We start from the raw sequence: 27,853 nt of genomic DNA, 5'->3' as shown, positions 1-27,853 counted from the left end.
TGTACTTCACAGCAGTGTTCAAGGCACAATTACTATTTCTATGTTGAGTGGTGATCAAGACTAAACACAAGGCATGACTTGATACAAGAGAAAAGCTTTGGGGGCAAGCCTGGTACAATGAGCAGCTGAACACTCTTTACTCAGCTGTACCTGTGAAAGACAACACCAGTCTGAAAAGTTCAACTGTTTATTTTTATGAATATGCCAAGAAGTTTAAGTATTGCTTGTAACCCTGTAAAGCAAACAGAGAACTAATTAGAACTGTACTGCTCTGCTTTGTCGGAATCCCAACAAGCTGTGTGGCAAGCAGGAATCCAGACTCACCAAAGCAACTCAGCTTCTCATGCATCCTCTCCAGCAGCTGGTGCATCACCTCCCTTGGTGTTGCGGGTGTAGATCACCTGGGCTCTGTGCTTGGACACGAGCTTGATTAGGCCTGTCATTGCAACAGCACCATTCAGTACAGAGAACAAAAAAGCCATACAGCATTCCAGTTTTTTCTTAATAGTTTGCCAATACATATCTGGAAAGGTACCATCACTTTGTGGCAAACATTGTTATGCGTAGGGAAAGGTCCTACTGCGAAGGCACAGCGATGAGGGCCAGTATGAGGATGGCTGCTGGGGCTGACCCAGGAAAATGAAAGGCCTCCAACAGCCCACATTACTACTCCTGAATTTTTATAAATTCCACTATAGGGAGAGAGTAAGAGAGCTGAAGTAGGGTGGTCCTACTTGAAAAGATCCTGTCACAAGTGGCTGGCGATCAGAAAAACAACTTGAAATGTTTGTGACTTTCAGGTGGAGGACCAAAGAGATTCTCCCCCCATCGCTGCTAGTAGTCTTGGCGTCAGTGCAACTTTCAGCATAGGGGGTAGAAAACATTGACTGTTCAACACCTCAAATATTTAAACTGTAAAGTTGCATTCCTTCTTACTTCTAATACCACCCAACCTGTAAGAAACATTCTCCATTTTCACTCTTTGCCCCATTTGCCTTTTTAAAAGAAAGGATTCACTGCTTGGCTCCATTCTAATTCTATCCAGACTAAGTGCCTTCATTAAGCACGCAAGTTTCCATTTTTTATTTTGTTTCTAGTATACTTTATAATCACCTATCTAAGGAGCCAACATTCATGGTTTTATTTGGTTTCTCCAATAATATTCAGAACTATCCAGATCTACCCTCCCCTGTTGCATTTTAACAGACTGTCCGAATGACAGGCTGGATGTTGCCTAGCCAGTTGGGCCAAGAGTGCAGGCCAGCAGTCCTGCTCCATCTCTCCAGCTGCATGTGTGTGTGAGGGGGGGGGGGGCCTGTACCCCAGCGTTGCCCTCAAGAGTGCTACAGAGATGCCCCACGACGAGCACACTGCCTTGACTCTCGCTGGCCTTGTGCACCCAGAGAAGGGTGGGCAGGCCATGAGTGGCCAGTGAGGGGGGGGGGGGGGGGCGGGGGCGGCCTACCTTTGCTCAGCAGCTCCTGGAGAGCGGCCCTGGCGAGCGAGCCGCGGATCTTGAGCCTCTCGGAGACGACGGCGGGCGTGATGAGCTTGTAGTTGGGCACCTCCTTGCAGAGCTTGTCGTAGGTGGCCTTGTCGAACAGCACCAGGTTGTTCAGCTTGTCCCGCACTTTGCCCTTCGACCACTTCTGCTCGCCGGCCAGGCAGGGCGCGGTGGGGGGGGGGGGGGGGAAGGAGAAACAGGCAGGTGAGGGGCGGGGCTCGCGGGGGAGGCAGCCCGGGGGGTGTTGATGGAGGGGGGGGGGCTCACCTTCTTCTTGGCTTTGCCGCCGGACTTGTTGACGGGGTCCTTGTCCTTCTTGGCCGACTTGCCCGCGTCCTTCTTCTTCTTATCGTCCTTGGGAGGCTGCGGCACCACAGGCAGAGAAGGGAGGGAAGAGTGAGACCCGACCTCGTTTAACCCCCCACCCCCAATCCGACCCCCACCCCGACCCCCACCCCGGCCCAGCCACCTACCATGACGGCGGCGATCCGGTGGCTGCTCCCTCACGCGGTGGGGACTTCCGGCGAAAAAGGAAGGAGGCGCGGCGGGCAGGCCAGGAAACCCCGTGCCGGCGGGAGGGCAACTTCCGGCCGCGGCCACGCCCCCTCTGCGGCGACTTCCGGCGGGGAGCCGGGAGCTACGGGAGCCGCGATGGCCATCTTCAGCGTGTACGTGGTCAACAAGGCCGGCGGGCTGATCTACCAGCTGGACCACTACGCGCCCCGCGCCGAGAGCGAGAAGACCTTCGGCTTCCCGCTGGAGCTGGTGCTGCGGCCGCACGACGAGCGCGTCCTGGTGGCCTTCGGGCAGCGCGACGGCGTCCGCGGTGAGGCTCGGGGGGCCGGGCGGGGGCGGCGGGGTCCCTGGGGCGCGGCGGGGGCCCGTCGTGACTCCCGCCGCCTGCCTTGCCGCCGCAGTGGGCCACGCCGTGCTGGCCATCAACGGCCTGGAGGTCAACGGGCGCCTGACGGCCGACGGGCGCGACGTGCTGGAGTTCCTGAGCAGCCCGGCCAACTTCCCCGTGGCCATCCGCTTCGGCCGCCCGCGGCTCTCCTCCAACGAGAAGCTCATGCTGGCCTCCATGTTCCACTCGTGAGTCCCGGGGCCGGGGAGGGGCGGGCGGGCGGGCGGGCGAGGGGTCCGAGGCCGGGGGCTGACGGGCGGGTCCTGCGCGCAGGTTGTTCGCCATCGGTTCGCAGCTGTCTCCCGAGCCCGGCAGCTCCGGCATCGAGATGCTGGAGACCGACACCTTCAAACTGCACTGCTTCCAGACCCTGACAGGTAAAGCTGCTGAGGGGCGGTGGGGTGTGTGTGGCTTGGGCTCCGCTGGGCTGGGGGAGAAGCCAGGCTGGTGGGCACAGGGTCTGGGGTCTCTGCCCTTGGCCTGGGGTGCCCCTGCCCCAAAGGACCTTCCCCCGGGACCGCATCCCAGCCAGAGGCAGCTGCCCTTGTTCTTCCTTCCTGCAGGGATCAAATTTGTGGTTCTCGCTGACCCACGGCAGTCAGGGATAGACTCCCTGTTGCGCAAGATCTACGAGATTTATTCAGACTTTGCTCTCAAGAACCCGTTCTATTCCTTGGAGATGCCAATCAGGTACCAATTTCATATTCTTGCACTTGTGCAGAGCAAGACCAATCCTCTCGTTAGTCACACACACACGCGCACCCCTCCCCAAGAAATGTGAGACCTACAGTGACCAGATCTCATTTTTCTGAACTCCAGTCCTGCTCATTTTGTCTGCAGGTGTAACCTACAAGCGTGTGTGTATACGATTTGTCAGGTGCTTGTCTTGAACAACATAGTTCAAGTGTTATTCTTTGTGCACCAAAATGAGTCTTTTTTCACTGCCAGGACCATGGAGATTCTGAGCAAATACAAACATCTTCAAGCTGGGCTAAGATGCTCCCTTTCTCCCTGCAATAGCTAATCCTGCCAAAATAACATTAAGCCCAACCATTTGCTGGCAGATTGCCGAAGCCCAAAGCACTGCTCTTCCATTAAAAGATCTCTGGTAAAAGAACAGAGTGGGAAATCTGAACTAGGCTACATCACTTTCTGGGGTTGGATTGTGTTGTCTACATATGTGGCTGTTGTTGTTGTGTGAACGTCCCTTTATTGCTGAACTCTTGGGTCCGTAAAGCCTTTCAGACAGAAACCTGGATTATGTACTGGTGAAGAATTTCTATCTTTGACCTCTTTAACATTTCAGATGTGAACTCTTTGATCAACACCTGAAATTAGCACTGGAAGTAGCGGAAAAAGCAGGACCATTTGGACCAGGCCTATAGGACAGATTTTTCCTGTTTCAGCATCCTATTGGATTCTTTCCAGCATGACTGGGTCAGAAAAAGGTTTTCGGGCAAGTCGTCTTCCTGGCTGTTCTCCACACTGATTTTCAGCTAAAGTCACCCTTGGTGAGAATGGTCAGATCCAGGGGAAGCTGCAAGCTGAGTTACGTTATTTCCTGGGGCTTGCTGATATATGTGTGTGTATAAATACGTGTGTGTTGCTGTTCTGTTGTGTAAATAAAGCATTCCAGACAGAGGCTTGAACTGTGAGCTGGGGCTAGGGCTCAGCAGTAAGCTGACGAAACTGACATGGGAGGGATAGAGCTTCACTCAACCTCTGGCTGGTGGAAGTCTGAGCATTTGGAAAGGAGCTGGAAGCGCCTGTTGCAGGGTTTATTGGTCACTGGATACTTAATTACAGCAAACTGATTTTGAATCATATCAGTCCTCAGTGCAAGATTTGCTCCTAACGGTTTCTGCAATACCACTCAGTGCTGCATTGATTCACTAGCAGGAAGATCAAGAGTCAGGGGAGGAAGAGAGACTGACAACAGTAGCTGTACTTCAAATACTGCCTAGCATGCAAATATCTGGCAGCTGTAGCCGTCATACTCTGTGCTAGTACTAGACGTTTTAAAAAATCCTGCCCTTAGCTCCGTTACATTTCTCCGAAGCATGCAGGCAGTCTTGGAAAACAAGACACATTCAGCAAGCCAACTTCCCCTGCAAGCCAGATGTACCTGGCAGGTGGGGCAGGGGGCAGTTCTGTTCAGCTACCACTGTTCCTGCTGTGAAAACATAAAAGGGAGCAGAGGTCAGTTCTGGACATCCAACAGTGGTGCCTGCCACACCTTGGCATTGCCAGGGTTGGTTAATCAGATCCATCTAAGATGAATAATGCAAGCCCCACGGGTGTGGTGGGACTTTGCCAAGTATGTCATTAAAAGGCTGAGGCCTGCAGCACCAAAGCTGAATTCTGCCCTGCCAGTCCTGTGGGGACAACGGGATCATCATCCTGGGCGACGTCACTCCTGGGCTTCAGTCCACCTTCTTTGGCACACGACCCATCTTGGTGCGAATATTCCTCAAGAAGAAAAAGGCCACTGTGCTGGCAGAGCACGTCATTTCTGCTACCCAGAAGGCCGTTCCCCAGCTGTAATGCTTGGCGATGGTGCTGAAGGGCAGTCCGGCCAGGAAGCCTCCCACTGAAAAGGAGACGGCGCAGTGAGAAGAGGCCACGTGAGAGGCTCTGGGTGCAAGGGGAGGCGGGGCTCCACTCACCGTTGGCCATTAGTGCAACAATGGCGTGAGATGTTCCGCACAGGTTGGATGGGGCACTTTCATTGGCTATCACGCCAAACAATGCAATTGGTCCATAAGAGCAAAATCCGAAGACGGCTCCTAGTATCAGGATCCACAACTAAAAAACACAGGGGGAAAGGAAGTCAGGTGCAGGGGGACAGGATGCGTGCCTCACCGCCAGCCCCACTCCCCTGGTTGCCCTTTGCAAACAGAGGCTTCCTTTGGTGCATGTGATCAAGCCTGTTGCTGTTCTGGCGAAAGGAAATGCTGCCTGGGACCATGCTGGTTAATTAGATTAGTGACGACCACCACGTGGAAAAGCTACAGCGCTGAATGTCGGCCAGTGCTACGTGAAAGCCAGCATGAGTGTAGCATCCCAGCAGCGATGACTGCAGTAGAGATTCTAAAAGTCCTTTTGTCTGAAAACTCTTCTAAGTTGTGGTAAGAGTAATCCAAAGAGGAGGAGCCCACTCCACAGACCCCCTGTGCCTTTGCCTGCCCCTCATCTGAGCAGTGGTGGACTGCATGAAGGAGAGGAGGGGATTCCTTCCCTTTAGACCTCATGATAACCCCCCACAGAACCATGCAGCAGAGGAGACAGAAAAGCTCAGAGAGAGACCTCATGTTCTGTTAAGCCCACAAGGATAGCAAGAGGGTGGAAGGCTAGAATCCAAGAGCTGCTTTCCTGGGAGACAAAGAAGGAAACAATGAGCAAGGAACACTGAGAGAAGTCCCCCCTCCCTGCCACCCACCCACTAGGCCTCCACCTGCCAGCTCTTTCCTAAGGCTTCGCCTGCAGGTTCCTCTTGCTACTTTCCAGGCCTTGAAGCAGGGCTCCCGGGAACTCTCCCTAGAACACGGTGCTCTCTGGCCAGAGACAACTGTGGTTGCTAGGCACCCAGGCGAAGGGAGAGCTTCCAGCCCCTCAATCCCACAACAGGCCCCTTATGAGGCGCACATGTTGAGTCGGAAGCAGTCAGGGCGCCTCCAAGGCTCCCAAATACCAGGTGCCCATTTTTGTAGGCGCTATGAATCCTCCTCCTCCTCCCTCCCTCCTCTAGCCTGAACTTCAGAGTGGGGCAATGGACACCGTATGTGCAGAGTACCTGAGGAGAGGTGCCTGTGACCGTGACCCGGAAGAGGTACATGGAAGCAGACATTCCTGCCATCATGGTGAGAAGAAGCGCGTGCCGAGGGTTCCCATACAGCGACAGACCCACCTGCAACACACCCAGGATGAGCTCTGCTCAGTAGGCAAGACAGCTGCTGGCCCTGCCAGGCCTGCTTAGGGGCAGACGCCACCTGCCCAAGCCCCAAGGCTGCTTATGTCTGTCCCCACTTCCTTGCCGCAGCTACATCTGCTGGTCATCTGGAAATTGCCCTTGCCTGCCTGCCCTCTGCTGCTCAACACAAGGTGGGCAGGAAGGTGATGCCAGATGGCTTACCCGGGCCACAGCTCTGTCCGAAAGGTAGCCAGCTGCAATGCTGCCAACCAGGCCCCCGACTTCCAACGCACTCATGTATGAGCTTCCTACAGGGCCAAGGGAATATTAGCCAGTGAGAGGACATCCACTGCCTGACAGGCTGGTGGTGTGCAGCTAGCTCCCCACACGGTTTGCTCCCTTGATGAATGTAGCTGGGGGGGTGGGGGTGAAGTCTCCCTGGCCCTAAACCCACAAGACTTGCACACTCAATGTCTGCCCCAGTCAGAACTTACCTGGTTCCAGAAACAGCCGTGGGACGCAATCAGCAGTTTTGATGCTGGAGATGGGGAGGGTAAGAGAAGCCTGGTCCTCCCCGTCTCTTAACGCCCAGCTTGCATTAAAGACCCCTGAAGCATCTGACTTCACCTGAGAATGATCATACCTACAAGTGTTGACTGCCCTCTCTCCTGAATGAGAAACAGCTGCCCCCAGTCCGTGCAGCACGTCTTCACACCAAAGACCACCAGATAGCCAGTTGACAGGACCCAAAGGTACGGAGACAGCAGCAGCTCGGCCAGGGTGCTGGCATCTGATGAGGAGCCTGTAAGGAAGAGGCTGCTCATGAAAGTCCTGCAAACCATCCCACCTGGCCCAAACTGTGGCTCTGCTACACCTGTGGCTGTGCTGGAGCCAGCTACATGTTTTCTGTCTGCAGCCTCTTGGCAAGCCACTCCTTGCCCTTCTCCCAGAGTTCAGGGTACTTGAACCCACAGGCTGGTAGACTCCAAACAGCAGGGACGCAGAGCAAGAGAGCTGGGCCCCTGACACGCACCTCTGCCCCCAAGTATGGCTCTGCGACCACTCACCCTTTTTCCCTTTCTTGGGCCCTGGCTCGATGTTGGGCAGCCCCACATCAGAGGGCTCGTTCTTAATTAGAAGCAAGCACACAAAGGAGGCAGCCAGGCAGACTGAGCCGGAGAGAGCCAGGGTCGTCCGCCAGTCGTAGCTCAGGGCCATCAGAGCAGCCACAATGGGGCCCAGCCCTCCAGCCAGGTTCATACTGGTGGAGAGCACTGCCCACCAAGTCCCAAACTGGGAAGGTTCAAACCACTGCACAAAAGAGAAAAACCACAAAAGTCAGTGCCAAGAATCAGGCCTCAGCAGCGTGCTAAAGGCACCAAAAGCTTCCTTCCCAGAAAAATCATGCCCGAGATGGAAGTGAACGTGAGTCCGGTCAAAGAAACAGACTCCACTCGCTCTTGGCAGCAGGCAGGCAGGTAGACAAGGGGCTACCAGCAGACCTCCCCCATGAGCCAGCCCTTCCCCTTTGGAACAGCTTCTGGGCAAACCGAAAGAAGCCCCCTTCAGCTGTTCTGGACATCTTCAGAAGGATCTTCCCTGCAAGACCGGGAAGCAACACTCTTCCATTATGAACTGGCTTTCTTAAAATCAGGACTCTTTATAATTTTGAAAACCATTATCCAAACCCTAACAATAATGAGAGGATGGGGTGCTCACAGGGACACCGGAGGAGTCCATAAACGCTCAGGCAGGAGCCCCCCCCCCCCCCCACTGCCATCTCCTGTCAAGCCCGGCTGGCTGGGGCACCCACAAGGTCTTTCCACAAGGACCACTTGCTCAGCACCATTTGATATTTTCTTCAGCCGGCCTTGGCAGGTGTGTGTGTGGGGGGGGGGGGGGGAGGGAGGGACACCAGCCTCCCAAGAATATCCCAAAATGGAAAGTGAGACGGCTTGCTTGGAATTTATAGCTCACATCACCATTGCCAGTTTGAGACCCAGAAGCAGCCTCAGGTCACTCCAGAACAGTGGAAGGGCAGCAGGAGTCCCTCTGCTCCAGAGCAGCGCTAGGAATGGGAAGTTCACATGTTCACAAGAAGCAAGAGATGTTCGCCTATTCCCCTTTGTGCAGAGATGTGCAGCTGCTGCCAAACTTCAGTCACGCCTGTGAAAGGATTCCTCTTGTGCCCATCAGGAACACCCTGGAAAACAGCAGCAGGCCTTCCCTACGCTCACTTACCTTGCGGAGCACCTTTCCGCAGGGGGGCCAGCCGAGGCCCTGGGCAAGCCCATTGAGGAACCACAGCCCTGCAAAGACGGGCACCGTTGAGCTCCAGGAGAAAACCACATTGACAACACCCACGAGCAGGAGGCCGGAGGAGAAGAGCCAGCGGGCGCTCATCTGGTCAGAAAGGACGCCGCTGATGAATTTACTAATGGCGTAGGCTGCAGACTGGCTGCTGGTGATCAGACCTGCGTCAGATAAGGACCAGCTTTACTCTGCTAGGAAAGTCCATGTCAGTTCTCCACCTCAAGCGGTGCACGAGCATAAGCATTAGCATAAGCATTTATTGTCATTGTGCACCCACAACGAAATTTACAATGGTTAGAGCAGCCTAAGAGAGCCATTGCCAACTTGTGAATGAATCCACTGGTGTTAGCAAGAGACCACAAGGCAGCCCCCTCTGCGTGGGAGAGTTCTTCGTGAGATCCCTGCTGGATCTAATGGTCAAGGAAGGGGTGGGGGTTCGGGCTGTCATGCCAAAGCATCGCCCAAAGGCCGGTTCTGTGGACAACGGTCGCTATTAGGGGGAAAGGCAAATATGCCAGCAGGATCTCTGAAAAGGGGCACTGGCCGCCGGGGCGCTGGCTGCTTGCCAAAGAAGTGAGAACCAGGCCAGCTGCCCCGCTTGCGCAGCTGAGGCCTTGAAAAGGCAGGGAAAGGGGTTTTGCTCTTTCGGTGAGAGGAGAGCACCCCCCCCTTCCGGCTCTGAACAGCGTTTCTGCCAAAGACCCACCGACAAAAACTTTCCTGAAACGTTTCCTCCCAGACCGAGGAGGCTCTTACCGAGGTCATCTTTGTCCAGGTCTATCTCCTCCATGATCGAGGGCATCACAAACGAGAAGGTCTTCCTGTTGAAGTAGTACAGGGTGTAGCCCACGTACATGGCGCCAAATATGATGACCCGGTAGTAGCCGTAGCCGCTTTTCCCAGCCATGGCGCTGCTGCTGCTGCTGGGGTGGCCTCCCCAAGGGCAAAGAGAGGCTTTTGGGGGCAGGACGACGCTCTTCCCAGAAGTCCCGGTCTCCCAGCAGCAGCAGCAGCAGCAGCGAACGCGCTGGCCAGTCTGCGAGGCTCCGACAGCAGCTGGCGCTGAGCGGGAGACGGGGGCCCGGGGGGGTGGGGGTGGGGGTGGAGGAGGAGGAGGGATTCTGCTGAGCTGGGCCCTTTGCACGCGCCCCGTCCTGCTCTCCGGCTTCTCCTGGAGAATGATTAACTCCGCCGGCGGGGCTGGACGTGCCGTTTGGCCTCAATCCCTCCCCCCACCCGCCCTAGCAGGGCTGCCTCCAGCGCGGAAAGAGGAGCCGGCCTCCCCGCCCCCTGGCCCCGGGGCTCCAGCAGGGGCGGGCGCAGGCGGGGCACGACCTTCGGCGCTTTCCCCCAACTGCTTGGGAGCCCCCTCGACAGCTGCCGGGACCCCCTTGGCGGGCGACGCGCCGGGCAGCCCGAGGCCTTCCGCGGTCGGAAGCCGCTGCCGCGCTGCCGTCTCCTGGGCAGGGCCGAGGGCAGGCAGTCCTTGCCGGCAGCAGGGCTCTCTCGCGGGCCGGCTGGCGAAAGGCTCCGCGCGGCGGGCTGCCACGGGGGTGCGGGCAGAGCACCTGGCCAAGGGAGGTGGCAGCGCTCAGTGGGGAGCTGTCGGGCAAAGACGCCGCTCCCGCCTCGGCCACGCGGGCTTGACCCACGCAGCAGGGGGGCGACGGCGCCCCACGCCTGCATCGCCCCCCGCGGCCAGACCGGCGCTCGGCCCGTCCATTGCGCAGGACGCACGCCACTCTGCCGTCTCCTCCAATCGCCCGGCGCTGCCCACCCGCGCCACGCCCCCTGCTTTGCGACCTTCCCGCCGCCAGGGGCCGCGCTCAGCGTAGACGAGGGGCCGGGCCGGGAAACCTCCGGCCGCGCTCCTGGCCACCCCCCCCCCCGTGCCCTCCGGCGGCCCGAGGGTGCAGGGTCGCCCCAGGTGGGCATCCTCTCAGGCCGTGGCCAGCGCCCCTTGGGCCGAGGGGAACAATGAAGATGCGCCTGGCACGAGCCCCAGCCAGCCTGCCTTCCGCCTCTGCTTAAACCTTTGGGCCCCCCGCTGCTCAGCGGAAGACACCCAGAGGTGCACCAAAGGGGGGGGGCAGGCTGTGGTTAGGCAAACTCCAGGCGGCTCTATCCCATGAACCACCCTCATCAGACGGCCTTCTCTGCGGTACGAGGAAGGCCAGGAGAGGTTGTCGCCTGGCCCCACTGAAACAGAGGCCAGGTGCAGCGGGCCTTGCCGTGGGGTGTGAAAAGCACCTCCCCCGCTCCCCCAAGGGAACCAACCTTAGCTGACAAGTGTGTGGCGGAGTGAAAACTTGCCGTGTTCCTTGGCCGCCTTCTTGATGCCCACCCTGGCTCTCAGATCGCTAGACATTTTTAGAGTCTTTGCTTAGTAGCAGGACTGTGATTTTCTGGATCCACTTCTTTTAGGTTCCACTGCTACTTTCACCAACAGTTTCTATTGTACGGAAAATGGCATGAGCTGCCCTACTCTCAGATAAAGCTGCGGCTGGAGGTCATACATCGTTTCCATTTAGATACAGCTAACGTGTCCCATTGTTTGCTAGTACTGAAAACAGTTTGATGGGCAGCAGACTGACAGTGTTGATTCCACAAAGAACACTGTGAAATACAGCAAAGGGGGGCGGGCAGGAATCTCTATGTATCACCCTTAACATAGGAAACAGAGACAAGACACGCCAGGATTAGCACCCAGGAAATCCCCAAAGGCAAGGGGAAGAGACAGACAGTTCTATTTCACTTTATCTTCAGCCTGCCCTGTTCCACCAATCAGGTCCCTTGGAAAACAATGGAATTAAGTGCAAATAAATAGACACTGACAAACGGGATTTCAAAACTGTTATAATTCATCATTTTTTCTGGTGTCTTCTCTTGCATCTGAATTCTTTTCTGTTTGTTGGTCTATGTGATAAAAGAGAAAAAAATGAATTAAAACATTTATATGTCCAGCACATGAGACAAGAAGTTCAAATCAAAATGACTGTGCAGGAGGGAAGGCCCAAACATAAGAACATTTGTTGCTTCAAGAGGGTGGTTTGCTATCATGGTGTACTTGAACAGTGTAACAAGGCAATGGCAGAAACAAATTGGGCTGATGAGATGGGTACCCACAGAGGGAAAAACTGCCCCACTGGTGACTTCTATCTGGCCTGGTTGAACAACAACAGCAGGATCCCATATAATTGTTGGGATAAGGAGGAAGGAAGAACACAAATTCTTATAGATTTTGTTTCTTTTAAAAGGCCCTGGAAGGTTTGTGCAAAGAGCACCCCAAGTGATGGCAGCTGAGGAGCGTTGGGCATGAATGAAACGAACAGCACAAACATCAGCTGCTTTAAGATGCACAATTATTCCACACTATGGAGGTCATTCCTCAATGCAGAGTCCAAGAACTGCAAGGTCCCAGGGGAGGGGGGTTCTATGCTCCCTTCAAATGCAGGGAAGAGGAAGACCACTCACAACCTGCCTAGGCCACCTCTCTCTTACCCATGTCTGGTCTTGAGTCGTCATCCAATATGGAATTCTCCACTGTGGGGGGCTCTTTGACTGGGCTGGCATCATCTGGTAGAGGGGGAAAAAGATGTTTTGTCAGGAAGGCTGCATCCAAGAGGAGAGGTGCTGGGTTACGTGTAGTGACTCCCCCACCCCCCAGTTCAGCCCCTTTCATTGTGCAGAATGCAACAGTTGGGGAAAGTGCTGTCCTGAAGCCAACTGTGCAGTGGGAACCTCGAGACCTCTCTGGTCCAGACTCTGGGCACCCACTCACCTTCCTGGCTCTCCTCCTTCGGAGGAATGACGTTCTCGTCCAGGGGGGGCACTGTCGCGTTCTTGCCTGCTTCTGTTTTGGTGGTGTTCTTCTTGGGCTTAGGCCTGGCAAACTTGGCCTTGTTGAGGAGATACTGGACCTCTCTGTCCAGAGCAGCAATCTTCAGCTCAATGTCTTTGGAGAGCAAGACAGGTTTCTCCGTGGGAGGCAGTTTGCTCTGCTCTGCAAGAGTCTCGTTCTTCCACAGCTGAGATGACAAACCAAGGCACAGCCATGCTTCACCAGGCAAGACCTGTCACGTGCAGTGCCGCCCTCCACAGGGGGCCAACCCATTTGGCAGCGCAGCATAAACCTGCACCACACTCCCTTCCTAGCCTCAGGCAAGAGCTGTCCTTTCCTTCCCATCAGGGGAGGGGTAGGCAGGGTCCAAAACCACTAGCACTTCCGCTTTCTTTGCTGGGCAATAGACTTTGGTCACACGTGAACCAGCTGAGAACCAGCCCAGAATGAAAGAGATCCCCTCACAAGCCCTCTTCTTACCGCTGTAGCATTTATAGTTGCTTCCAGGGTACTCAGCTCCACCTCTGTGAATATCTGATCGGCCTCTGGGATCATTCTGGCTCCCCTGAAAAGCAAACAAGAACCTTGGTCTTTTTCTCCTGCCCTCCAGGACGTGAGCACAGGAGTGCCCTGCCTCAAGCCAAGTCCGCCAAGGAAAGCCTCTGCTGGCGACTCCTGCGTGAGCACCTCCCATGGGGAAGGCCAGAGGCTAATCCTGTGAGGAAAGTGGTGCCCTGCCTGAAGAGCCCTGCTGTGCCATCACACCCTTCCCCCCACAGCTGCTGGGAAAGGGGTTCCTTCTGCTCCATCTGCAGAGCCGGCAGAAGGCCCAGGAGCACTCCATCTGACGCACAAGAACCTGGGCGCTGGTGTGTCAACCTGTATGCCTGTGTGTTGCCCAGAGAAAAGAACAGCCGGCAAACACCCAAGCAGAAAAGCAACGCAGGCCTTGGAGTGGCAGCCTCAAGGGGGTTATGGGGAAGCACCTCCCTCCCTCTGGAGCACAAGTCCTGAGTTTTGTCCGCTGCCTTCTGATCCCCCTGAAGAGGTTGAGGCAACACCTACGGCTCCCTCCCCCACCCCCACCCCCATCCTCTGGGAGGTGCAAGTGAGGTGGAGGAGCTGCAAAGGGCCCAAGCCCACCCAATCAGATTGATGGCTAAGTAGAGATCTGAAGCTGGTCTTTGCAGCCCTAGCAAAAACATCACATTTGCTCTCACCCAGTAGGGCAGGACACTTTCGGCATGCCTGGGCCTCCCTGCTGAACTCACAGGGAACCCAGCCTCCACGTTCTACATGAGATCCCAGCCAGTGTTCAAGCAGAGCAGACAAGCAAGTCAAGCCATCTGTCCTGACTCCCACCTGGCTTATTTCAGCCCCAGCGCTCCACAGGGCATGGAGGCCCAGCCACACCTTTGCCTCTCTATGGTTTCTTTCTACGAACACCGAGGTCTGTTCAGCAACACCGCGAGCAGGGTTAGAACACTGCAGCAGGCATTTCACATTCCTGGAATGCCTGGGAACCTCCTACAGTACAGAGCTTTCAGGAACTGCACCCCCCCCCCCCCGAACGAAGGGCACTCGTACTTGAGGAAGATGGCGGAGTGATTGAGAAGACCTTCCAAGGCACCCAGGTGCTCCGGCCACTTCCGCCTCTCCTCCACGCGGAAGAACAGGCTGCGGCACAACTTCTTCAGTTCCAAGAGCCGCTCCTTCAGTTCCTGGGGAATGGGAAAGAATTGAAACCTCTACAAAATCGGTTGTGACACAAACATCAGCCAGGAGGGGATCAAGGCAGCAGAGGCACTGTGGCCACGAGGGCTCAGTCCATGTCGAGAGGGGTGGGTGGGTCCACTGGGTGCCACGCTGCTTGGGACACCCACGGCAATCGGTTACTTGCACCCACTTCCTGGCTCCGTCTGAAAGAAGGTTGGCCCTTGGGAGAGACATGCACCCTGGTTCAGCAGAAGCACACATGCTTGCTATGCCAGAAGTCCCAGGACTCTCCTGGTAACTGATACCAGGCAGCAAGTGTGGGCAAAGACCCCTCCCTGGAGGGCCGCAGACAGAGAAGACCATGAGAGCAGAGGCGCCAAAAGGAGTGAATTGGCATAAAGCAGCTTCTAAGCAGCATGAAGAAGCCTCCACAGAGCCACTGGAAAGGCCCGAACCTTAGTCGTGGCTGCAAAGCCTTCTTCTTCCATCCAGGTGGAGGCTTCACTGAGCTTCTGGAGGATTGCTTCTCTCTCTTTGTCAGATGAAACAAGCTGGTACTCCTCCTGGTACAGTTTATCCTGGAAAGAGAAGCAGAGAGTCAGTTCTTCACAGCGAAGGCAAAGCAGACCTGCCAGGCTTTCAACATGCCGCGGTTTCCCAGATTTCATGAACCTGACTACAGAAAGTGGAACAATCTCTGCTTCTCCCAGTGGAAGAACAGCTGTGTTCCAAGAGGAGGGCTCCCAAAATATGTATACAGAGCAGTCATGCCTAGACAGCAACTGGGAGTATCTTCAGATTTGCAGAAAAGTCTGAAAATTGTCAGAAATAGTTTGCTTGAATCCCTTCCCCCAGTGAGGGGTGATATCTGCACATGTGCATGTATCACTTCCCACCCCACCCCTGACATCCTGGTTTTCCCACGATGCCACCAAACAAAACTTTGAAAAAAATAACTGGCTGGGAGGTAAGAAAAATGGGCACGATGGACGATTGGGTTGGGCGGGGCAAAGAGACTGTACAGGTTGAGGGGGTGCAAATGGAAAACTGAGCGCCTGAGAGTGAGGAAAGCACCATCCAATGGGGCAGCGTTAGGACCAGCTGGGATCTAACGGCTGAGACACACACACCCCCAGCCTCTGGCCCCTCGTCCTACCTGGGTCTCAAAGATGAAGGCCTCCAGGCTATTGGCCGACCTCTCCCTCTCCTGTTTCTCGAGGTCTCTTGCAGTCAGCTCTTGCAACCTGTCATGGCAAAAACCAACCAGGCCTGAAGGGAGCAGCCAACCAACGGCAGCCCTTCCCATTCCCAGCACAGCCGTCCTGACTGACAGGCGGGGGGGGGGGGGGGCAAGGGGTGCCCGGCAGCTTCCCCCAAACCCACTTGTTGATGGAGGCCTGCAGCTCTTCCGGCAGAGGCTCAGGGACGTCGTTCACGTCCAGCTCCACCGTGATCTCTTCCACCACCTTCTGCTTCTTTGGAGGCTTCAGCTTTTTCTCATCTCCTTCCTCTTGTGCTTTTGCACCGTCCCCCCCAGGACTTTTAGCAGGCTCCTCGGCCTTCCCAGATCCTGGCTTCTCCATGGCTTCCTGAGAGGACAGAGTTCAGGATGAACAGATGCTGTTTGGAGGAGTTGATTTTTGTGTCTCGCTTTTCTCTACCATAACGAGTCTCAAAGCAGCTTCCAAATACTTTCCCAACCCTTCCTCCCTCTGCACAGCGGAGACCTTGTGAAGTGTGTGGGCTGAGAGAGTTCTGAAAGCAGGCTTCATGTGGAGGAGTGAGGAAAAAATCCAGCTCAACAGATTAAGAGTCTGTGTTCAGTTCTGGTCGCCACATCTCAAAAAGGATATCGAAGAGATAGAAAAAGTGCAGAGAAGGGCAACGAGGGTGATTGAGGATTGAAGCACCTTCCTTATGAGGAGAGGCTGCAGCGTTTGGGGCTCTTTAGTTTGGAGAGGAGACGTCTGAGGGGGGATATGATTGAAGTCTATAAAATTATGCATGGGGTAGAAAATGTTGACAGAGAGAAATTTTTCTCTCTTTCTCACAATACTAGAACCAGGGGGCATCCATTGAAAATGCTGGGGGGAAGAATTAGGGCTAATAAAAGGAAACACTTCTTCATGCAACGTGTGATTGGCATTTGGAATATGCTGCCACAGGAGGTGGTGATGGCCACTAACCTGGATAGCTTTAAAAAGGGCTTGGACAGTTTTATGGAGGAGAAGTCGATCTATGGCTACCAAGCTTGATCCTCCTTGATCTGAGGTTGCAAATGCCTTAACAGACCAGGTGATCGGGAGCAGCAACAGCAGAAGGCCATTGCTTTCACATCCTGCACGTGAGCTCTCAAAGGCACCTGGTGGGCCACTGCGAGTAGCAGAGTGCTGGACTAGATGCACTCTGGTCTGATCCAGCTGGCTAGTTCTTATGTTCGTCAGAGTCTGCTGCTCTTAACTATGCCACGCTGGCTCTGTTTGCAGTCAAGAACTTGACAGAGTATTCTTGTTGTTGTTGTTTTTAATTAGCTGGACTTTAGCAATATCCACAAGAAGACCACATTTCAGAGAGCACCCTCAGTTTGCAGGGTCATGAAGAAGAAGAAGAGTTTGGATTTACATCCCCCCTTTCTCTCCTGCAGGAGACTCAAAGGGGCTGACAATCTCCTCACAACAAACACCCTGTGAGGTAGGTGGGGCTGAGAGAGCTCCGAGAAGCTGTGACTAGCCCAAGGTCACCCAGCTGGCATGTGTGGGAGTGTACAGGCTAATCTGAATTCCCCAGATAAGCCTCCACAGCTTAGGCAGCAGAGCTGGGAATCAAACCCGGTTCCTCCAGATTAGATACACGAGCTCTTAACCTCCTCCGCCACTGCTGCTCCTGAGTACCCAGCTTGCTCCTTTCAGACTGTACATAACAGCAAATGATTTTAAGAAGCCGGACCTCTCCTGCAGAGCCAGCTCTGACAACACCAAAACGTGAGACAAACCCTTCAGCCAGAAAGGGTTCCATGTGCAGCAAATGGTAGTTTTCCAGCTGATAGTTTCAGAGGGTGGCTGTGATGGTCTGCAGTGGAGAGTCTAGATTTGAGTTCAGTAAGAACATAAGAAAGAGCCTGTGGATCAGACCAGAGTCCATCTAGTCCAGCACTCTGCTACTCGCAGTGGCCCACCAGGTGCTTTTGGGAGCTCACGTGCAGGAGGTGAAAGGAAGGGCCTTCTGCGGCTGCTGCTGCTCCCGAGCACCTGGTCTACTCAGGCATTTGCAATCTCAGATCAAGGAGGATCAAGCTTGGTAGCCAGAGATCGACTTCTCCTCCATAAATCTGTCCAAGCCCTTTTTAAAGCTATCCAGGTTAGTGGCCATCACCACCTCCTGTGGCAGCATATTCCAAACACCAATCACAGGTTGCATGAAGAAGTGTGATTCTCAGTAGCACCTGAGAGTACAGGAAGATTCTCTAAGAATGTGCTGATGAGGGTCAAAGTTCATATCTGACAAAGGGACTCGCAAATGTTCATATTCCCCAACATCTTGTTGCACTTTGAGGTGCGACTGAACTGGGATCTTGCTGTTCTTCAATGCACTCAGCCATCAGATGCTAACATGTTGACATGCAGGAGTGAGATTTCATTGGCACAGACCCCTCCCCACCCCCCGCTGAAACAAAGCCTGCTTTTATGTCCACCTGGGAGTTGTGCTTCTTGCCCGCATCCTTTTCTTGGTCCTCTCCTGCAGAGGCCTCTGCAGCCACTTTCTCCTCAGCCGGGGCGGGCGTTGGCGGCTGCAGCTTCACCTCCTCCTCACCAGCAGCCCCAGCGTTGTCTTTCTGGTCCTCCTTTCCTGATTCTGCTTGGCTCTCCTCCTCTTCCTGGTCAGGCAAGGGTTAAACACATCCTCAGATGAGCTGTGTGGACTTAGCACAGCAAAGCTTTTCCAGTCAGGCAGGGGTGTGGAGGGGCCCACCAACCGGGGCGGTGTTAAAACCATCCACCCCCAGGGCTCCTGCTGGCCACACACAAGTGCTTGAGGTAGCCCCATCAGTGCTGAATTTTTGCAGCAGGCTCCAGGTTTCTTTCCATTCCATCTGCGTAGCCAGCAGTACAGCACTCACCTGAACAGTTTCTGTCAGGTTTTCAGGGGCTTCTGGCACAGAACTTCCCCCTCCAAACAGGCTCGAGATGGTGTTCCCAAGCTCTGCCCAAAAGACAGACAAGGTTCAAGTATAGCAGAAAAGCCAGACAACACTCAGGTATGTCGTTCAGGGATCCAGCTAGTTATTTGGCACTTTGATTGCCCTGGTTGACAGTTCTCTCCAGAAGACAAACACAACCTTAAAATTGTGCCTTTCCAGAGGGGTGCACAGGTGCTACCTTGATAAAGGTACCAGTCACAGGTATTCTTCCAACCTGGCAAAGGCTTAAATTTCACAGGATACGCTGCACATCTTTCATCTCATCTGGTGGTGGCGAAGCAGCACCCAGAACTTTTGCTCTGCTATATGTCCAGCAACACCTTGCATGGCACGGAGTCACTGTGGCCCCAGCCCCAGAAGAGACTTCAGAGCCTCACTATGCAGTTTGTATGACAGAGTTTGTTTCCTGTGTTGTTGAGACCATCCAACATAGAAGCATGCCAGGGAGAGACTGCCAGTGGAGCTGTGGCGTGCAGTGCCAGTCCGGGGCTGGGGAGTTCCTTGGTTTTATGGACTCAGGGAAAGCCCTGGAGGCCATGAACAGGTGCCCACAATCAGCCACTGACTGGAGGACGGTGAGGAGGCTGAAGCCGAGTCCAGAAAGAGGATTTGGTGGGTGGGGGGAACAGAGCCCAGCTGGGGAAATACCTGTGCAGGATGAGTCACTCTCCCAAAAGATCTGATTTGTAGTGTGCAGAGTTCAGAAGGTCTTTTGTGGGCATAGTTAGTGTGGCAACCACACCTACAACAGAGTCTGCCCCTGCCATTCACACTTCTAATGTGACTTCCACATTAGTTGCAATCAACCCTGCTGGCAGTCAGCTGACCTGTCAATCACTGCCCTGGGCCCTCCCACTCCACTCCTGCATTGATGTTCCTTTTCGCTGGCACTGCTCTTTTCAGTGCCATGCCGGGGCTGGCCATGGCGCAACTAACCTCTTTGGCAGCTGCTCAGCTGCACCACTGCCTCCACCATCCCTGGGTGTAATGCAAATACCTGCGGGCGCCTCCCCCACCCCCGGCCAGGATTGCAATGCCCATGCATAACGTTTAGAAAACTGTAACCAAACAAGGGGTGAATTCTTGCCAGTGCTTGGCGGCTGGCAAGGGAGGGAAACAGGCCAGGCCATCCCTGAATCATCACAGCAGGCAGAGGAGACTCTTCCTCCCCCACCTCAATTGCCTGTGAGGCTGAGGACAGGGCTACATCACTGGCTGCCCGAGACGTGGCCACAGCCTGAAAGTCTTACTTGTAAGCGTGGACTCCTCCTCTGGCTTATCCTCGACCACAGTCTCAAACACCGATTCCACCTAGAAGGCAACGGAGAAGAGGTGAGAAAGGCCCATGGGAAAGCCTCCGAGGCCCCAGCACAAGAGGCGGCACTCACCCGGTCCAGGCTCAGCACGCCGCTCTCGTCCATGTTGAAATGCGCCTTGATGCCTTTGGACTCGTAGTCTGTGTGCTTCCTGAAGCTCTCACCCACACCTCGCAGCCTCACTGTGGTGAGATTCAAGGACCCAAACATCCTGCAAAGACCAATGCAAGAGCCACGGTGGAGCAGCCAGCACCCTTGCGATGATGGCCATTCCTCAGGTGGGAGAACAAGGCAAGATCTCTCAAAGAAGCCTGGGAAACAATATTCCCTGCCCACTGTCTACAGAGAGTACCCTGCCCACCCCCCCATCCCCCCAGACCAGGTGCTCGGCAACAGCAGCAGCAGCAGGCCCTTGCTTTCACATCCTGCACGTGAGCTCCCAAAGGCACCTGATGGGTCACTGCGAGTAGCAGAGGGCTGGACTAGATGGACTCTGGTCTGATCCAGCAGGCGCCTTCTTACGTTCACATTCCTTTACCCGCTCAATTGCTTTGCCACCTATCTTTAAGAGGAGACCATTCCCAGGCACAGACACCACAAGCTTCCAACATGGACGCCCATGACTGGGGTGTGGTGGGGGATTGGTCTGGCCCCAAAGCCTCCACTCACCGCAGGTCACTTTCGCTCAAGAAGGCCATGTCCGCATAGTTGACGTGGAACTCAAAGTCATCTGTGTAGCGATTGAAGGTGATGACCTTGCGCTGCGGATAGGGAGCCATGCGCTGGAACAGGATCCTCCGGTTGTGCTTCAGGCTCCTGGACTTATCCTCCTCTTCCACTTCACGGGTGAACTCAACCTGGGAGGCAGAGGAGGCAAGATGCAGTTAGCCCACAGCCTCCATGAGAACTGGGCCTCTGCCCTACCCGTGATGTGCCCACTCCACCGCCCCAGCTCACCTGGATGGGGAAAAGGGCAGCATCCCGAACGAGGAACGGCTTCACTTTGAAGGCCTTGCTGAGTGCAGCTGCCTGGTAGACAGCCCCCATCGCGGCAGCTTCGTCAGCGTTGATGTTCTTCCCCAGCTCGTCCCTGAGTTTGGCACAAGAAAAAGCACGTTCAGGCCCACCTGGATCTGACCCAAAAGGTGCACGGACGAGGAGCCCGCGTGGCACTTACTTGCCCACCACACTCAGCAGAATTTCTTGAACCTTTGGCACTCGAGTGGCCCCTCCAACCAGGATCACTTGATCAATTTCATTCTAGAAATGTGGAGAAAGGTCGGTCAGCCCAGAGCCCAAGGCCCACGCCTGGAGCTGGATGGCACAAGGTAGCCTCGTGTCTCCAGATCTCAGAAGTTGAGCAGGGTCAACCGTGGTCACAACTTGTGTGGGAGACCACCAAGGAAATCCAGGGCTGCTGTGCAGAGGCAGGCAATGGCCAATCACCTCTGAACATCTCTTGCCTTGAAAACCCCTGGCAGGGGCCACCGCAAGTTAGCTGCAACCACCAAGGGCACCCGCACCTACCAGGCTTATCCCGGCACTGTGGAGCGCCTGATGCACAGGTCCTGCAACCCGCTGGAACATATCCGAACACAGATCCTCAAACTGCTGCCGGGAAACCTTGGCCTTGAAGTCAATGTCATCCAGCAGGCCCTCAATCTGGAAAGGGAAGGCAGGGGAGGCCAGAGCATCCTGTCAGACAGCGCTTCCCACAAACCAGTTTGCTCTCACTCTCTCCAAGAAAAAAAAAAAGAAAGGGGGGAGGGGGCTTTTCTGCTGTTAAACTTCCTTTTAACGATGAAACCCGAACATCAGCAACGCATAACGAGGCCAGATGCTACCTGATCCAGCAGCTGAGGCTGCAACAGCTAGCAGCAACAGGTGCCGTCCAGAGCCGCCAAGTTCTTCGGCATGCTGAGCAATCCCTACATACAGCAACTGAAGTGCAGCTACCTGGGCCATGTGGTCAGCATTGGCACTCAAAACAGTCTTCACGCGATTGGCTTCCTTCAGCAGCTTGGCCATGGCCCGGAGGTTCTGCCGGACGTCCTTGGACGGGTGCTGCTTGTTGAACTGGGTGGCCAGGTGGTCGCGAAGGCGCAGCTCCATTTCTAGCCCCCCGAGCGTGCGATCAAATCTAGCAGAAGGCAGAGGCGGGAGCTTTGCTCAGCAACCATCGGCTGCTCCGCGACATGGGGTGAAGCTTGGCACCTGCCCCTGGCGTGTCCCATGCAAGCACCCGGCTGAGAGAGGCACCACTTTCCAAAGCTGCCTCCCAACAGATCCGACTCCTACCCAACACCCAGGATCTGCAGCTGCGGCTGGGTCCCCGAGTCCTTTGTCTTCACGGTCTGGTAGGTGACAATGGTGCACACGGTGCTGCCAGCGCCCATATCGTAGAACATGATGTTCTGGAAACAAAGGTCACAGGCAAATAGAAGCAGGCAACAAACCACACAGATCTGTTATTGAACTACCCCTGTGCTTTTGAGACATTAACTCTGGCCACAGCAGGTTCAAGCGGGATGTAAGGTCCCTTTTTCTAAGAACTGGACTAGGCAGAGAGCTCTCTGCTTCCTCTACAATGGAAAGCAGCCCAAACACCTTAAACACCGCAAACAAATTATTTATTTATTCATTCACTTCTTTAATATTCAGGCCTTTCCCCTCCCATAGGGATTATTCATCTGTCCCTAAGCACAGGTACGTTCCCTGGGGGGCTACAAGTAGCCGTGGTGCCGCTCTTAAAGGAACCATCCTTGGGTTTTTTAGATCAGGGGAGTCAAACGGATTTGTTTCGAGTACTAAATATTACCTAAATGTGACTTGGCTTAGCTTGGCTGGGGGGGGGGAGGGGGGGAGGGTTGCAGTCTTGCCTGGTGAGGCCCATGCAGGCTTGCCAGCCCAGTTCAGCTGGGACATGGCTTGGAGGCCACGGTGGAACGGCTTAAAGGGAGCTGGTGGAAACTCAGTCCAGCGAAGGTGGAGGTCCTGTGGCTAGACTGAAGAAGTTTAGGTGGGGGTGGGGGGGGTGCCAATTACCAACTTTAGACACGTGCAGCTGCATTCTGCGCAAACTGTCAGGAAGAGTCTGAGTATGTTCCTTGGCAATGGAGGCTCATGTCACACAGGTAGGCTTCCGGGCCTTCTACCATCTTCCCCAGGCAAGACAACTAGCACCCCACCTGTCCAAGCCACAGGGATCCATGCAACAAACTCAGCTGGCCTACTGCAACTCGCTCTATGCAAGGGTATTCTCGGGCCTGCTTCGGAAGCAGCCTGGGTCCTTGCGGGGACCCTGTGGCGGGCACACAGTCAACTGGTGCTCTGCCAGCTGCACTGTCGGTAGAGTACTGGAGCAGGCTCAAGGTTCTGGTACTCACCTTCAGAGGCTTAAATGGCAAGCATACCTATGGGACTGTCACTCCCACTATGTCACCCACAGACAGGAGCAGAGCGAGGGGGAACTGCGCCTGTGGCATGCCTGCATCCTGCGCCCCTGCCACGCCCCCACACTGGTGTGCCCTTGGTGCATTGCACCCCGTCCCGTTGGCTCTACGCCACCGCTCACAAATGGCTGCCTTCAGCTGGTGATCCCTGGCCCAAAAGATGCCTGGTAGCCTTGACCAGGGCCTGGTGGGACGCTCCGTCTAGAGAGACCTGGGCCCTGTAAGACAGTGCTGTTCCATCAGGCATGTGGCTGAGCAGCCTCACCCTCTCCCACCCTTTCACTGGGAAAGTATCGTGACTGCCCATTATTGCCACTGGGGTTTAGAGAAGGTTAACTGATTCTTTTAAATTGTGATTTTGTTGAATTTTATATTGAAATCGCTGAGCCTGTGAGGGGGAAGGTGGCATTCAAAACCAAATCAGTAAACTGGAAAGAACGTAAGTGGCTTCCATCTTTTGCTGCTTCATTTTATCTTCATAACAGTCCTGGGAGGTAGGCTAGGCTAAGTGTGTGCGTGAGACTGTCCTGAGGTTGCCTGGTAAGATTCCACGGCAGAGCGGAGATTGAGATGTGGGTCTCCCATGGCACACAGCCACACTGGCACTGTGCTGAGCAGCCCCCCTTCACTCTGCAGCCCTCCCCTTCCACCCACAAGCACCTGTGCCGTGGCATTGATGTCCTTCCTTCGAAATACGCCATAGTTTAAGGCCACAGCAGTGTTGTCGTTGATGAGCTGCAGAACCTTGAGATCAGCCACCTTCGCTGCATGCATCACGGCTCTCCTCTCTGCCTGGTTGAAGTAGGCCGGGACGGTGATGACGGCGTCCTTGACGGGCTGTTCTGCAAGAGCAGCAAAAGGCACCTCCTGCTTTGCATTGTCCTGACTTGGCTACTAAATGCAGATGGACTTTACACCTCGTTTTGTCCCCACATCTACCTCTCCTCCCAACACTAAAGACATCTTTTGTGTCCTGACACAGGCAGTCATTCCAAACCTGCAAACTCTTCTGCCAGGGAGCGAGAGTAGTTCAGGACCATGCCCAGAATCTCTTCCGGAGAATACTGGATTTTCCTGCAAGGAAGAAAAGGAGAATAAAACCCAGCACCAGCAACCTCTGGATCCCATCTAGGAGGCCCGGCAGGAGCTCAGCATGCTTGCAGTTCAAAACCAGCCAGAGCTGACTCCCTGCCACAAATCCTGCAGCAGTCGAAGCAAAACATAACTGCCCTTCAACAGCAGCAGCTGCCTGGCGACAGAGATAGTCCAGCCTGTGGCAGGGGTGCTCATGTGGAGATGTCTGGAGAATGCAAGTTGTGCTTCCCCTCCCCACTGGTCCCCACCCTCTGAGTGGGTGGCTATTCAACACGCCAGAAGGTTTTTGCAAAAAAACCCCCAAAAACTTAGCATAGCACAGCACCCTCCCCCACCCCGGTAACTTTCACTTTCCACGGCCTGCTCTACATTATTGGTAAGGCAGCTCTGCAGGCAAGGCGGAGGCTGGGGGGAACACGTACAGCATCATAGAACAGAGCAGCCTCTTTTGCAGAAGGTGGGACTTCCCTGTTCTTCATTGTGGCCAGTACAAGCACACCAGAGCCTCAGAAGTAGAGGTCGACCCCACATTCCCACAGAAGCCCCCCCCCCCCACCCAGTGCCATGCTGAAAAGAGGCCCCAGTGCCCCCTCGCCAGCTGCATCCCGTGGCCCTCTCCAGCCCCCAGCCAGCCACTCACTCCGACAGCCTGAAGCTGACGGTTTCCCGCCGGGCATCCTTCACCAACTCATGCTCTGGGAACCGCAGCCGATACAGCGCCACCAGGGGGTTTTCTGTGTGCTTGCCCAGGAGGTCCTGGAAATATCGGAAGGCCGCTTTGGGAGTCCTGATGGACTGTGGGAGGGAAGTGAGGTAATGAGTGAAAAACCCCAAGAAGCACGAACCGACTGCTCAGTCCGCTTCACTGGTCCATGCCCCGGCAGCCCAACCCCCCCTCCCACTGACCTGCCCCCTGCAGCACAGCTTAGAAACCACGGCTACAAATCCTAAGCAATCAGCTTGTTTAAACTAGTACACTTGGTGAGCAAGGCAGCGTTTGAAAACAAGATGGAAGTCTAAAAGTCAAACATGCACATTTGCACCTCATTCCATGTGAAATCAAACTCAAAAAAGACTTCCTGATGTACAGATTTCAAAACTGGGCTGCCAGGAATGAAAGCGTCCTACTCCATGATTAAAAGAAGTGAATGCTCTGGAACAAAAAATGGAGAACATTTTTCACCCCTCTCCAAAAAGGGAGACTTCAACCAAGAAATCAGAAAGAGGCTGAGATTAGGAAGGGCAGCCGCAAAGGAGCTAGAAAAGGCTCTCAAGTGTATGGAAATGCCACTGGCGACAAAGATCGAGAGAATTCACGCCACAGTTCTCCCCATTACTATGTACGGCTGTGAAAGCTGGATAATGACTAAAACAGGCAGGAAAAAAGTAAATTCCTCTGAAACGTAGCATTCAAAGACCACGTTACAGATACTGTGGACCTCCAAAAAGAGAAACAAGCACGTTCTCCCTAGAAGCTAAAATGACTAAATTGAAGCTATGGTACTTTGGCCACAATATGAGAGGACTCACTGGAAAAGACAACAGACATAAGAAAAGTTGAAGGCAGAAGGAAAAGACCCAACAGGAGATGGAGTGGCCCTGAAAAAGGAAGGCAGGGCCCTCAGTGGGCAAGACCTGAACAGTGCTGCCAATGGGAGGCCACGCGGGAGGACACTCAGCCCTTCAGCTGCCACACACTGGAAGTGTCTTGAGGGACCTTCACGCAGGCACTCAAAATAAGGACTTTCCCCTAAACTGTTATGATGGGAACCGGGGGGGGGGGGGGGAACCTCCTGTGAAATATTCTCTCTTTTTTAAATGAACAGAACAATTTTTCACTGAAAATACATACCATGTAAAAATCTGGAGATGTTTTTAATTTTCCAATAGAAAATTAACAACATTTGGGAGCAGACTGAAAAGAAATCCTATGATGGAGGGAACATTTGGAATGAACGAATCACAAACTTTTACTTAAAATTAGTATGCAGTATTAGTCAATGGTAATTCTAATGTATGCTGTTGATGTATACGCTTTTGGCAACAATTAGAATATCAAAACGTGTTTTATCGATAAAATATGATTACGAAAGTCCAGCATTTTCAGCACTATAAAAATAAATATCCTTATATGAAGACAGTCTTACTTTCTACCCTTCAATGGCAAAAATGACAGCGTGCCCGCAGGGCCACAGAAATTAGGTTGTGGGGGGTGCCGGGGGGGGGGGGGGGGCGAGTTGACCCCTGGATCCCTTTGAGGCTTATCTTGAGAAAAAGTAGCAGCAGAATCCTCAGGCTCACCATTCCGATGGCACTGTCACCAAAGAGGCGCTCGCTTTCCTTTAGGGACACAGCCACCGGTGTTTTCCTCCGAGACTCCCTGAAGCAAGAAGGAACATTAAACATAATTTTTCCATGTGCAGCAGCCACGCCCCCTCCAATGCTGAGCCTCCGCTCTACAGCCTGTGCCACAGCCTGAGAAGCACCTGCTGAACGTCCCGTTTCAACTGCAGCACCAGGTGCCCAGCTAGTGGATGAAACCACACCAGCACCCGAGACCTCTTTGGTGAGGTCAGGTGAGGCTGCTGCTCCTCAGCACTCTGGATTCAGGCCCGAGTAGCCCTGCTTCTCCCCAGCCACTTAAGAAGAACATAAGAACAAGCCAGCTGGATCAGACCAGAGTCCATCTAGTCCAGCTTTCTGCCACTCGCAGTGGCCCACCAGGTGCCACTTACTTGTTCAGAACAATTTCCATGGGGACTCCTGGCTTGACAATGGCGATTTTCATGGTCTCACTGCCCAGATCCACGGACATCACAGCCAGCGCATCTGCCACACCAAAAGAGCAGGATCACATAATACACCTGGTCCAAAAGAGATCTGCAGCCCCAAACAATACCCCCCCCCCCGAATAACCTGAAAAGTCTCCCAAGATCCCGGAAATCTGTTCTGCTGTTCAGCCACAGGGACACCACCCAAAGCATCCTCTCGTGAGATGCCCCCGCAGCCCCGGCCGGCGGCGAAGGGCAAAGGCTCCCTGGGTCGGAGCAGAGGCCACACATCCCCCGAGGCCCCGCCCCCTCCGGGCGGTGCGGAACAGGCAGCCGAGGTAGGCGCGCTCCCGCGGCAGGGCACGAGTGCCCCGTCCCCCCCCCTCCTCCCCCACCTACCTGAGCGGCGGGACAGGCAGGCCAGCAGCAGCGGCAACAGCAGGGCGGCCAAGGGCCAGCGGGACATCCTGGCGGCGGTGCCCACCGTCTGCGGGAGGGAAAGCGGGACGCAGCTCAGCCCGGAGAGGCGCCGCTTCGGGGCCAGCCGGTCAGCCGGGCCACGCACCCCTGCTTTCCTTTCCTTCCTGCCTGCCCACGTGCCCCGCAGAGCCGCAGCGCCGCCGCCGCCACGGAAGGAGAGGAGCGCCCGAGCACCGGTCCGCCTCGCCCAGCCGCTCTCTCGCGCTCTCTCGCTCGGTCTCTCGCAGGCAGCGGGGCCGGGGCGCCAGAGAAGAGCGGGGCCCAACGGGCGAACAGGCGGGTGGCCGGCCGGCGTCTCTCTCCTTCCGCAACGAGCCTCCTCCGGCGCGCACGCGGCGCCGCCTGATTGGCTG

The 27,853-nt window shown here is 54.9% G+C and overlaps 4 protein-coding genes across 6 annotated transcripts; 1 reads left to right on the top strand and 3 right to left on the bottom strand.

Annotated features, from left to right (window-relative positions):
* Positions 1 to 171: 171 nt before the first annotated feature.
* On the bottom strand, positions 172 to 2,120 carry RPS25 (ribosomal protein S25). Of its 2 annotated transcripts, none has more exons than XM_048513251.1 (5): positions 1,978 to 2,120; positions 1,772 to 1,867; positions 1,466 to 1,649; positions 325 to 436; positions 172 to 232 (listed from the first exon to the last, which is right to left on the bottom strand). In XM_048513251.1, the coding sequence occupies exons 1-4, from the start codon at positions 1,978 to 1,980 to the stop codon at positions 342 to 344; spliced, it is 378 nt and encodes a 125-aa protein (XP_048369208.1). In that variant the 5' UTR covers positions 1,981 to 2,120; the 3' UTR covers positions 172 to 232; positions 325 to 341. The 2 variants fall into 2 exon arrangements, with proteins under 2 accessions (XP_048369208.1, XP_048369209.1); XM_048513252.1 differs by having other exon boundaries at positions 172 to 234; positions 340 to 436.
* On the top strand, positions 2,102 to 4,050 carry TRAPPC4 (trafficking protein particle complex subunit 4). Its single transcript, XM_048513250.1, has 5 exons — positions 2,102 to 2,330; positions 2,422 to 2,596; positions 2,682 to 2,785; positions 2,972 to 3,098; positions 3,715 to 4,050. The coding sequence occupies exons 1-5, from the start codon at positions 2,156 to 2,158 to the stop codon at positions 3,791 to 3,793; spliced, it is 660 nt and encodes a 219-aa protein (XP_048369207.1). The 5' UTR covers positions 2,102 to 2,155; the 3' UTR covers positions 3,794 to 4,050.
* A 122-nt stretch (positions 4,051 to 4,172) lies between these two features.
* SLC37A4 (solute carrier family 37 member 4) lies at positions 4,173 to 9,551 on the bottom strand. 2 transcript variants are annotated; one of them, XM_048513247.1, is made up of 9 exons: positions 9,388 to 9,551; positions 8,560 to 8,792; positions 7,386 to 7,629; positions 6,962 to 7,120; positions 6,541 to 6,626; positions 6,202 to 6,315; positions 5,715 to 5,780; positions 5,075 to 5,213; positions 4,173 to 4,998 (listed from the first exon to the last, which is right to left on the bottom strand). In XM_048513247.1, exons 1-9 carry the CDS (start codon positions 9,536 to 9,538, stop codon positions 4,832 to 4,834), a joined length of 1,359 nt encoding a protein of 452 aa, XP_048369204.1. In that variant the 5' UTR covers positions 9,539 to 9,551; the 3' UTR covers positions 4,173 to 4,831. The 2 variants fall into 2 exon arrangements, with proteins under 2 accessions (XP_048369204.1, XP_048369205.1); XM_048513248.1 differs by lacking the exon at positions 5,715 to 5,780 and having other exon boundaries at positions 9,388 to 9,538.
* Positions 9,552 to 11,474: 1,923 nt separating this feature from the next.
* On the bottom strand, positions 11,475 to 27,793 carry HYOU1 (hypoxia up-regulated 1). Its single transcript, XM_048513241.1, has 24 exons — positions 27,420 to 27,793; positions 26,985 to 27,078; positions 26,551 to 26,629; positions 24,890 to 25,044; positions 24,152 to 24,228; positions 23,815 to 23,996; positions 22,001 to 22,116; positions 21,659 to 21,842; positions 21,230 to 21,364; positions 20,880 to 20,962; positions 20,660 to 20,792; positions 20,372 to 20,559; positions 19,775 to 19,913; positions 19,637 to 19,697; positions 18,306 to 18,388; positions 17,880 to 18,062; positions 15,572 to 15,777; positions 15,345 to 15,432; positions 14,644 to 14,766; positions 14,060 to 14,193; positions 12,953 to 13,037; positions 12,413 to 12,659; positions 12,133 to 12,207; positions 11,475 to 11,547 (listed from the first exon to the last, which is right to left on the bottom strand). The coding sequence occupies exons 1-24, from the start codon at positions 27,484 to 27,486 to the stop codon at positions 11,486 to 11,488; spliced, it is 2,979 nt and encodes a 992-aa protein (XP_048369198.1). The 5' UTR covers positions 27,487 to 27,793; the 3' UTR covers positions 11,475 to 11,485.
* Between the last annotated feature and the right edge of the window lie 60 nt (positions 27,794 to 27,853).

Source organism: Sphaerodactylus townsendi, linkage group LG12 (genome assembly GCF_021028975.2).
Source record: "Sphaerodactylus townsendi isolate TG3544 linkage group LG12, MPM_Stown_v2.3, whole genome shotgun sequence".
Lineage (NCBI taxonomy): Eukaryota > Metazoa > Chordata > Lepidosauria > Squamata > Sphaerodactylidae > Sphaerodactylus > Sphaerodactylus townsendi.
Note: the sequence above shows the minus strand (reverse complement) of the source record. Positions and strands in the feature narration are given on the sequence as shown.

What these genes read in the sequence shown, in the direction of transcription:
- RPS25 (XM_048513251.1), bottom strand. An exon ending in GCGGCAAAGCCAAGAAGAAG is followed by an intron (nt 1,650 to 1,771) that starts GTGAGCCCCCCC and finishes GCCGGCGAGCAG; the next exon opens with AAGTGGTCGAAGGGCAAAGT. An exon ending in CCAGGAGCTGCTGAGCAAAG is followed by an intron (nt 437 to 1,465) that starts GTAGGCCGCCCC and finishes TTGCAATGACAG; the next exon opens with GCCTAATCAAGCTCGTGTCC.
- TRAPPC4 (XM_048513250.1), top strand. Translation starts at nt 2,156, where the DNA reads ATGGCCATCTTCAGCGTGTACGTGGTCAACAAGGCCGGCGGGCTGATC. An exon ending in CTGGCCTCCATGTTCCACTC is followed by an intron (nt 2,597 to 2,681) that starts GTGAGTCCCGGG and finishes TCCTGCGCGCAG; the next exon opens with GTTGTTCGCCATCGGTTCGC. An exon ending in TCCTTGGAGATGCCAATCAG is followed by an intron (nt 3,099 to 3,714) that starts GTACCAATTTCA and finishes TTAACATTTCAG; the next exon opens with ATGTGAACTCTTTGATCAAC.
- SLC37A4 (XM_048513247.1), bottom strand. Translation starts at nt 9,538, where the DNA reads ATGGCTGGGAAAAGCGGCTACGGCTACTACCGGGTCATCATATTTGGC. An exon ending in TCACAGGCACCTCTCCTCAG is followed by an intron (nt 5,781 to 6,201) that starts GTACTCTGCACA and finishes TTTGTCTCCCAG; the next exon opens with GAAAGCAGCTCTTGGATTCT. An exon ending in TGGGCTTAACAGAACATGAG is followed by an intron (nt 5,214 to 5,714) that starts GTCTCTCTCTGA and finishes TGTGTTTTTTAG; the next exon opens with TTGTGGATCCTGATACTAGG.
- HYOU1 (XM_048513241.1), bottom strand. Translation starts at nt 27,486, where the DNA reads ATGTCCCGCTGGCCCTTGGCCGCCCTGCTGTTGCCGCTGCTGCTGGCC. An exon ending in CTGCAGATCCTGGGTGTTGG is followed by an intron (nt 21,843 to 22,000) that starts GTAGGAGTCGGA and finishes GCCTTCTGCTAG; the next exon opens with ATTTGATCGCACGCTCGGGG. An exon ending in GGAGGAGTCCACGCTTACAA is followed by an intron (nt 18,389 to 19,636) that starts GTAAGACTTTCA and finishes TCTTTTGGGCAG; the next exon opens with AGCTTGGGAACACCATCTCG.